The 8,840-nt window shown below is 40.5% G+C and overlaps 1 protein-coding gene across 13 annotated transcripts in view; it reads left to right on the forward strand.

The window, feature by feature from the left end:
• AAK1 (AP2 associated kinase 1) overlaps nucleotides 1–8,840 on the forward strand; it is a 164,891-nt gene that overhangs the window by 147,047 nt on the left and 9,004 nt on the right. For 6 of the 13 annotated variants that reach the window (XM_040458639.1, XM_040458643.1, XM_040458641.1 and 3 more), the window contains 4 exons: nucleotides 1,611–1,712; nucleotides 2,733–2,834; nucleotides 4,233–4,343; nucleotides 6,079–6,189. The exons of 2 other annotated variants lie outside the window; for them this stretch is intronic. In XM_040458639.1, the coding sequence (XP_040314573.1) occupies nucleotides 1,611–1,712; nucleotides 2,733–2,834; nucleotides 4,233–4,343; nucleotides 6,079–6,189 (426 nt within the window). Of the gene's footprint in view, nucleotides 1–1,610; nucleotides 1,713–2,732; nucleotides 2,835–4,232; nucleotides 4,344–6,078; nucleotides 6,190–7,109; nucleotides 8,822–8,840 lie in introns of those variants that run through there. 5 more of the 13 variants (XM_040458649.1, XM_040458650.1, XM_040458651.1 and 2 more) reach the window with 3 other exon arrangements.

An 8,840-nucleotide genomic window follows, 5' to 3' on the forward strand; every position in this document is an offset into this window, starting at 1 on the left:
TAAAATGTGGTACGTTCGTACAGTGGAACACTCCTACCACATAAGACAGAACAAATTACCGATACATGCCACACCGGGGAGAAGTCTCAGAAGCATTATGCTAAATCAAGGACATCAGACCGAAGAGACGACATACTGCATGGTTCCATTTATAGGAAATTCTAGAAAAGGCAAAGCTGTAGGGACAGAAAGCAGTTCAGTTGTTGCCAGGGCCTGTGGGTAAAAGGAAGGCACTGACCAGAATAAGGCACAAGGGTATTTTGGGGGGTGACGAAAATGTTTTACATCATTTCAGTGGTGCTTACATGAGTGTGTACATTTGTCAAAACTCAGCAAATTGTGCCCTTGAAATTGTTGACTTTTATTCAGTATAAATTATACCTCAAAAATTTTTTCTTTTTCAAGTTTTAAATTCCAGTTAGTAAGCATACAGTGTAATATTAATTTCAGGTGTAGAATTTAGGGATTCATCGCTTATGTACAACACCCAGTGCTCATCACAACAAGTGCCCTCCTTAATACCCATCACCCTTTTAACCCATCCCCCTCCAACCTCCCCTCCAGCAACCCTGAGTTTGTTCCTATGGTTAAGAGTCTGTTTTATGGTTTGCCTCTCTCTCTCTCTCTCTCTCTGTCTTCCCTACTATGTTCATCTGTTTTGCTTCTTAAATTCCACATATGAATGAAATCATATGGTGTTTATCTTTCTCTGACTTATTTCACTTCGCATAGTACACTCTAATGCCATCCTCGTTACAGATGACAAGATTTCATTCTTTTTATGGCTGAGTAATATTCCATTGTTTGTATATATATATATATATATATATATATATATATATACACACACACACACACACACATACACACATATATACATATGCATATATATATATACATACACATGCATATATACATATGTATGTGTATATATGTGTACACACACACACAAACCACATCTACTTTATCCATTCATCAGTCAATGGACATTTGGATTCCTTCCATAATTTAGCTACTGTTGATAGTGCTGCTATAAACGTCAGGGTACATGTGCCCCTTCGAATATGTATTTTTGTATCCTTTGGGTAAATTTTTATACTTCAAATTTTATTTATTTTTTTTACAAAATTTTTTGAAACTGTTTCTTTTTGAAAGAGAGAAAGAGAGACAGAGCACAAGCGGGGAGGGGCAGAGAGAGGGAGGCACAGAATCTGAAACAGGTTCCAGGCTCTGAGCTGCCAGGGCAGAGCCTGCTGCAAGACCCAAAACCACGAACCATGAGGTCATGACCTGAGCCAAAGTCGGACCGTTAACTGACTGAGCCACCCAGGCACCCCTATATCTCAAATTTTAAAACAAACAAACCTAGGGAAGTATCTTGAATGACTTACAAAATGAACCTCAGTTGGGGAAATAATCATTTTTAAACTTTGAACTTTGAAAGCTTATTTGTGATTAACAGTAAAAGATACTAACAGTATTTATTTTTGTGATGAATCTATACAAAATTTTGACCCCAAAATGTGTTTGCATAGAAAATGATAAATGTTCAGCTTGCTTTAATATCTCACTGCATTTTTGCTTTCTCTTTACCTCTCTGCCCAACCTAGAAAAACTAATTGAGGGACTCAAATCTCCTGACACTTCTCTCCTGCTCCCTGACCTCTTGCCTATGACAGACCCTTTTGGTAGCACTTCCGATGCTGTAATTGGTAAAGTCATCATCTCTGTTTCTTCAGCCCTGCATGATCTATGTGTCTGTTTCGAGAATGATAACTACCTGGTTAACAGATCCCTATTGAATGGCCCTGCTGGGGAGTGGAAATGCCACAAAGCCTCCTTTAATCTCATTTATTATCGCCCCAAATGAAGTGTTTTCCCTGCTTTTCCAGGGGCACCACACTGTTATTTTTGCTTTGCTTGATAGCCTGAGATTTCCAAAAGGAATTTCTTATGAATGAGGAGGAATGGAAAAATTCACATTTAATTACAGAAGCTTGATGAAAGAAGTTGCTTTCAAGCTGGGACCTTACCTTTAGCAGATTCTTCCTTAGAAGGCCTCTGTATGTGCCCCGTATCAGAAACAGAAAACACTTGCCCAGTGGTGAAGCCCCATGAGTAGAGTCTGGGACAGGGGCTTAGTCTGCTCAGTTTGGTATTTCCCTGTGCTTCTACAGCAAGGCAGGTATGAACTACAAGATGTGCAGGGCCCCTGTACTCCAGGGCACATAGTCCTTGAACCCAGGAAAGCCATGACCCTGTAGAGATGGGCCTTCAGCTGCGGGATGTGACACAGTGCAGAATACCTCCCGGCCACATCATGGGGTGGCATTTCAAATGGACTAGTTACCTTCGCCAGGCACAGAGGATGTCTGCCCCCAAGTTTATCCCTTAAGAAAAGCAAAATTACCAGAAGATACTATGGTGCCTTTCAGCCTATGTCTTCTGACATGGAAGAAATCTGCTGGGTGACTCGTGTTCTACATTTATCTGTAAAAACTGAAACTCACCAAGACTAGTTATAGTGGTTAACCTTGCACATGCCTGCTCAATCAGTGAAGCCCAGACACTCAAAGCAGCAGAAATAAAGTAACTTACTGTGCTGTCCATCTTGCCCGAGACTGGCATTTTAGACACCTGTAGAAGGAAGCCTTCACAGAATTGTCTGAAGAACGTTTTGACTCCTTTTCCCTTACCGTCTGTTCTCCTTTCTTAATGCTCGGTCACAAAAGAAAAAGCCGATGTTGCTGTTGAGAGTCTCATACCGGGACTGGAGCCCCCGGTACCCCAGCGCCTTCCATCCCAGACGGAATCTGTGACCTCGAACCGCACAGGTCAGTCAGGTGTCCTGCAGCTGCAGGGACTGGTCATTGTTGTGGCCCTCGGAGCCAGCCTTTCCACCTGTAGCAGATGATCCTGGGCTTAGTTTGCAGCCTGGTTAGTTCCTCCTAGAATGGATGCTCTGTATGGTTACAGCCCCAGCTTCTCGCTGTTTAGTGACGTGTTTCCTTGCTAAAGAGCAGAGTGCTTTTTGGAGCCATGTTCTTTATAGAGTGGTCCTTGGGCTTTCTCTGGTTACAGTGTTTATTTATTCAAGATTCTTTTCACTGGTGGCAGGTTCCCTCCACCTCCTTCCCCAAAGAATTCTGTTGAGCTACAAGGATGGCCTTAACTCCTCTAAGGTGTCTGTTCAGTCTTTCTATACAACCGTGTCAGTGACTTCACGGAGCTACTGCTCTGTGTGTTGACATTCTGTCCTCAGCACAGTGCTTTAATCCTGGATAGCTGGTTTGCTGTTAAATTGTAGGCAGAGTTGAAATCTTCCCCTGGATTCAGCATTGCTTTCTCCCGAATTTCAAAATTCGCTCTTAATAGAATTCCTCAACTGCCCATAAACACGGAGTTGATAACCTGCATTTTTATCGAGTCCATAGTCAACCTTGGTAAAAGAGTCTGATTTTCTAACTTGGAACAGAAACCATTGGAAGTCTAGGAACTGTGAAAATAAACTTACATTTAAGTGGAAAGAAAATGAACATAAAAGATAATGCGGTTCCTTTCTCTTGTGCGTACTTGACTGTTTTCTCTTAGAAAACTTTCCCAGAGAACAATTTGTATGTGAAAATACTTGAACTCTGAATTTTGCCTTCCTTCTGTTCCTTAACTAAAAGTGAAAGTCATGTGTCCAGAGGAGCAATTCAAATTTAAAGAATACTAGTAAGAAGCAAGATTGTTTTGTTTCAAATGGGGATCTAGTTGAGTTCTAGAAAGTATTGTTTAACCGTGTCATATTCTGCTAATAATAAGTCAGGGACAATCCCCTCCTAGTCAACTTAGATACTTCATCCTATAGTACCTTTTCCCATAAATGTTTAGGGAAAGTTTAAATGAAACTCTTTAGTTGCAAAGTCCTTTTTCCCAAATAGCATTTGCTGAGAACTAAGTTGCTAAAGTTTTATTGGCATCCAAATCACATACTTGCTTACCCAGCAACCTCTGAGCAAAGAATTATTCCATATTTATATGTTAATGTTAAGAGAATCTAGAAATATATCTTACTATAGATGAAAATTCGGCGGGCTTAATATGTTACTTTTGGTTTTCTTTTCTCGCCTTGGCTTATATGTATAACATGTAAATGCCGTAACTTAAAGGCTAAGATCTAATCTCATGGTATTGTGTGTGCCATTTAATGCCATCACTGACCTGGGATGCTGTTAATCTGGACTCAGATTCTCTCGCCGGGGAAGATTCCCTGATTGATTGCTCCTTGCTTTCTAACCCTACTACTGACCTGCTGGAAGAGTTTGCCCCCATAGCGATATCCGCTCCAGCCCATAAAGGTAAATGCTTTCCTGTCCTCTGGGGCACGTGTATCCTTAAAGGAGATCTGAATGATTTCTGAGAATTTTTCTTACCAAAAGTCTTTGGCAGTGAAGTTTTTTAGCCCCCTCCTCTATATGGAAAACTTGAGTTTGTACTCTTAGCCTCTGTGTTAGAATCCCTCTCAAGAAGAGTACCTAATAAGGCTTAGACAACAGGTTGGTGTAGGCATTGCTTTCTGGCAGTCTCCTGGAATGCACATAGTCCATGGTCTCCATTAAAGGCAGAGCTACATACCTTTGCAGTCCGCGCATATAGCTGGTTGCGTTGACTATCCACTGACTCCCTTTTATTATTAATTAATACGATACTTGTTAGCCTGAGACCTTAAAATTGTTTCATCAAATCCGATTTAAAGTTTTTGAGTAGGGATTGCTATGTTAAAGAAGCAGGCCAAGTCCTCAAAGTCAGTCTTCAAAGATTGAACTTATAAAAGTTTCGAATTTTGAGTCATGATTGGTTACTAGATTTCTCTTTCTGATCTACCATTTTCACTTCTTACTCTGGGGTTAATACTGGTGTGAAATGCTCCTGGACAGAAGTAGCTTGAATTGGGCTCTCTTCAGTGAGTTGTTCGTAGAAGTGAGAGGCACAGAGCCTGGCTTACTCTATGCAGGCATTCACTAACCTTCTTTCTGTACTTGGGTAGTGAAATTGGTTTTCTGGAAGGAGCACATATATAGAAGAGGAACAATGTAAGTTTCTTCTGAAGGAAATTCAAGAAGTAAGCCTCCCTGAGATGACTAAAAAACAGTTAGTTTGGGGCTCTCAGGTGTCTTAGTCAGTTAAGTGTCCAACTCTTGATAACAGCTCAGGTGTTGATCGCAAAGCTGTGGTTCAAGCCCCTTATTGGGCTTCACGCTGGGCATACAGCCTACTTAAAAAACAAAACAAAACAAAACAAAATTAGTTTATGGTTTGCAGTGGTAAGAGCTGAGGTTTTGTTTTTACCCTTGACAACATTAAAATGATTATGTTTTTATAGAGTATGTGTTTTTAACCAATTATGTCTGGCAGGAGTGTGTCAGCGGTAATGTGTAATTACAGAGAAGCATCATTTGCAGAATAGGTGCTCAGCTAGCGCTTGTGCTGGTAGGATAGTCTTTATCAAAGTGGAGAAGGATATCTGACAGACTTCTGCTTGAAATCTGCATGTGATCTTGGGCCCCAACATTCCCTGAGGCATCAGAGTTGTCGGAAAGTCTTTCTTCCCGATCATAGGACAGCAAGTCTTTTCAGAAAGATTTTGTTTGCCTTGCATACAGCAGTTACTACTAATTACCTCCCCCCTGCCCCTAGCTTTGAGTTTCTTGAATATTGTTTGTTAGTCAGGCCCCTGTTTGCTCAATAAGGAAGATAAATGACTAATTCCTGTGCCTTTGTGAATTACTGACGTTGAAGAGAGATTTCACAATAACCACAATTAAAGGTCTTAAAATGGTAGTAGAGATCATTCTATAACCCTTCTCCCTAATCATTTATGAAAGTCTTAACATGGCCAGCCTGAAACCATTTTTTTTCTGTTTCCCTATTTTTCAGTTTTGCTACCTTTGTTTCCACTCATGAAAATAAGCATTTTCATCTTCAAAAACAACAGTGATTGTATAGGTGGAACTTTATGCCTCTGACATGTTCTCTCATTTGCTAATCTCTGCCTCTGTTGTTTCTGCTTGTGTACTTGCATTCTGTATTAAGCTGCAGAAGATAGTAATCTCATCTCAGGTTTTGATGTCCCTGAGGGCTCGGACAAGGTGGCAGAAGATGAGTTTGACCCTATTCCTGTATTGATAACCAAAAACCCACAAGGTAAGAAAGAGAGAATGGGGGAAAGAGAAGAACTTGGCATCACAGCTGTTTACAAAATAGTAATGTGCCTAATCTGCAAGAGGGAAGAAAGCATCAACACTTAGTGAAGGGAACTGGGGTAATGACAGGCCTTGGGGCTGGACCAGTATAAGATAGAGACACAGATACAGATGGAGATGTAGTTACCTTAAAACGTCACTGTGGTGTTTATTCAGAGAGAAGAAAAGTATTTAACTCTTTGACTAAAACCCGGTTTTACAAAGTATCAAGCCAAAAATAAAGTGACCTTTAGTCAGTAGAAACCTGAAGTCATATATACATATATTAAAAAAAAAAAAAAAGCACTGAAATTTTTTAGCATGATTTGAATAATCTATAATAAATATTCTTCCCAAAGAGATTAAGCATGGTGCTTTGATATCATTTGTATCTTTTGGACATTTGTGGAGCATCTTTTTTCCTCTTTGATGGATTATAACCATTTGAATGTGCCATGAGACACTGAATTACCATGGGACCATCTCTATATTTCTTAAAGCACGTTTCTATCGCAGTGGTCTTAATAACAGATTTTTCCCCAAAGCAACAGCTGTTGATTTTTACTTTATCAGGGAGATGAGTCGACATCATGAGGAAGTTAGTGTACAGCCAGCAGTTCTCAGGCAAAATGTATAGGCATTTGAAAACAGCATCCTCTCTGCAAGGTGTTCTGCCTGTGGTATGGTGTGCACACAGTGCCTGAAGTTCTGGTGGGAGGTGGTGCATATCCGACTCATATGTTTAAAAATCAACACGTAAGAGTTTGCAGAGGTAAATTGTTGCTTCTCCAGGGTTTTGTTTTGTTTCTCCTTTGCTTGCTCTGCACATCTAAACCTTAACCCTCTGTGTTTTGTACTGAACTCCTATTTCTCCACTTCCAGGTGGGCACTCTAGAAACAGCAGTGGGAGCTCTGAGTCCAGTCTTCCCAACCTAGCCAGGTCTTTACTGCTGGTGGATCAGCTCATAGACCTGTAGCCGTGACCCAGTAGCAGATGCAGTTCTGTAACCTTCATACCGTAATATACATTTTCATTACGGAGTTATAAGAAAAATGATTTTTTAAAAAATCTGCTAATAAGGGGCCCTCCAGCCCTTATCTCCTACCCCTTGCCTTCTCCTGTAGAAATGATAAGGAAAGAAAATCACTTTGGCCCTCCAGATATTCCTTGGCCAGTTCCTCCCTGTTAGTTTGCTGTGTTTTCTCATTACCCCTCTTCAATAGCATTATCTTAAATCAAGCGCTAGATGCCATGAGCTTCACCTCTGCTGGAATCAACTCCACCAAAAGCTTAACTGTAACTGAAACTAGTGAACTGACACCTTTGTCTCATTCTTGCTAGGAATGGCCTCCCACACCAGTCCTCCCAACCCCTGTCTCCTTTGGCCAGATGCTGATGAATGTGTTTCTCTGTTTTTGCTTTTTACGCTGCTGCATTATCATGAGGACATGGCTTCTTCAGTTGGTCTTAACTCTAGGCAGTAGCCTGGAGATGAGTGTGTGATTTAAGAGAGGGTAAAACTGACTGACGGATGGGATATGTTTGAAAAGAGAAATTGAGCCCAGCTCTAGCCAACCAGCTTTGACCTTGTTTGATCATAGACTTAGCCAAGGGATTTTACACCCCATGCAACCTGCCCAGCATTCATCCAGCATTCTGGCTTCCATTGAACCGTGATTTCTCAGATCTGGAGACGTGACTGCAAGTACTTGAGATCCTTGGATAAAATGTGTACATTATATAAAACCCAAGTATTGCCATTCCTTTTCATGTTAACTGTCCCAAGCCGGGATCTCAGAATTAGACCAAAACAAGACAATGGTGGTAATATGATACCTTTTATTAGAAGACTTTTCACTGGGGGGTGGATGGGGGAGGGGAAGGAATTGTAGCAGAAACAGATGTATTTTTCTTGTGATTTTTATTTTGAATCAAATATTGTAAATTGTGTATAAATGAAGACGCTGAATAGTTCTGTTTCCACTTGGCGTTTCAAGTCTGATATCAGGTGTCTGTACAGGGTTTTGACCTCTTTCCCTTGTATAACTACACAGCAATCCTACAGTGTAACATATGGAATCATTTTGAGTAGACTTGTGTGTTGCTTTAAGCTTTCAGCAGGTCCTCTGTCTTTGTAGAATAAGCATGTTGTTTATTTTCAGATAATCAGAAATAAGTGTGCCTACAAGCTGGGCACAATTTGACTCTGGCTACTTACCTTTCTTTCTCTCTGATGTTGGAACTGAAGGATGCAGCCAATGAAATATGTTCAGTTGGTTTTCCTTGGCTTCCTAGATTAAAAAACAAAACAAAGCGTAGTTCCTCACTAACCTTAGAATATTGTTCATAAAATAAATAAAGGACCCTGCACTGACATGACAACATGCCTCATGGTCACCCTCTGTATATGTACTTACTCATTGAAGTGTATCTTTTTTTCCTTACATAGAAAGCAATTTTATAAAATTGCCCTTTTGAAAAAGAGGTGGGCACAGAGCAACCCACTGTGGTTCTCTTCCTCGAGTGCCGTTTTCCATGATCAGAAGGGAAACTCTTAGTTGATCAGATTTGTACAAATAAAATTCCAAGCCCACTTGCCTGTTTCTCTATCT

The sequence above is a fragment of the Herpailurus yagouaroundi genome, unplaced genomic scaffold (genome assembly GCF_014898765.1).
Source record: "Herpailurus yagouaroundi ecotype Mexico unplaced genomic scaffold, PumYag 221, whole genome shotgun sequence".
Classification (NCBI taxonomy): Eukaryota; Metazoa; Chordata; class Mammalia; order Carnivora; family Felidae; genus Herpailurus; species Herpailurus yagouaroundi.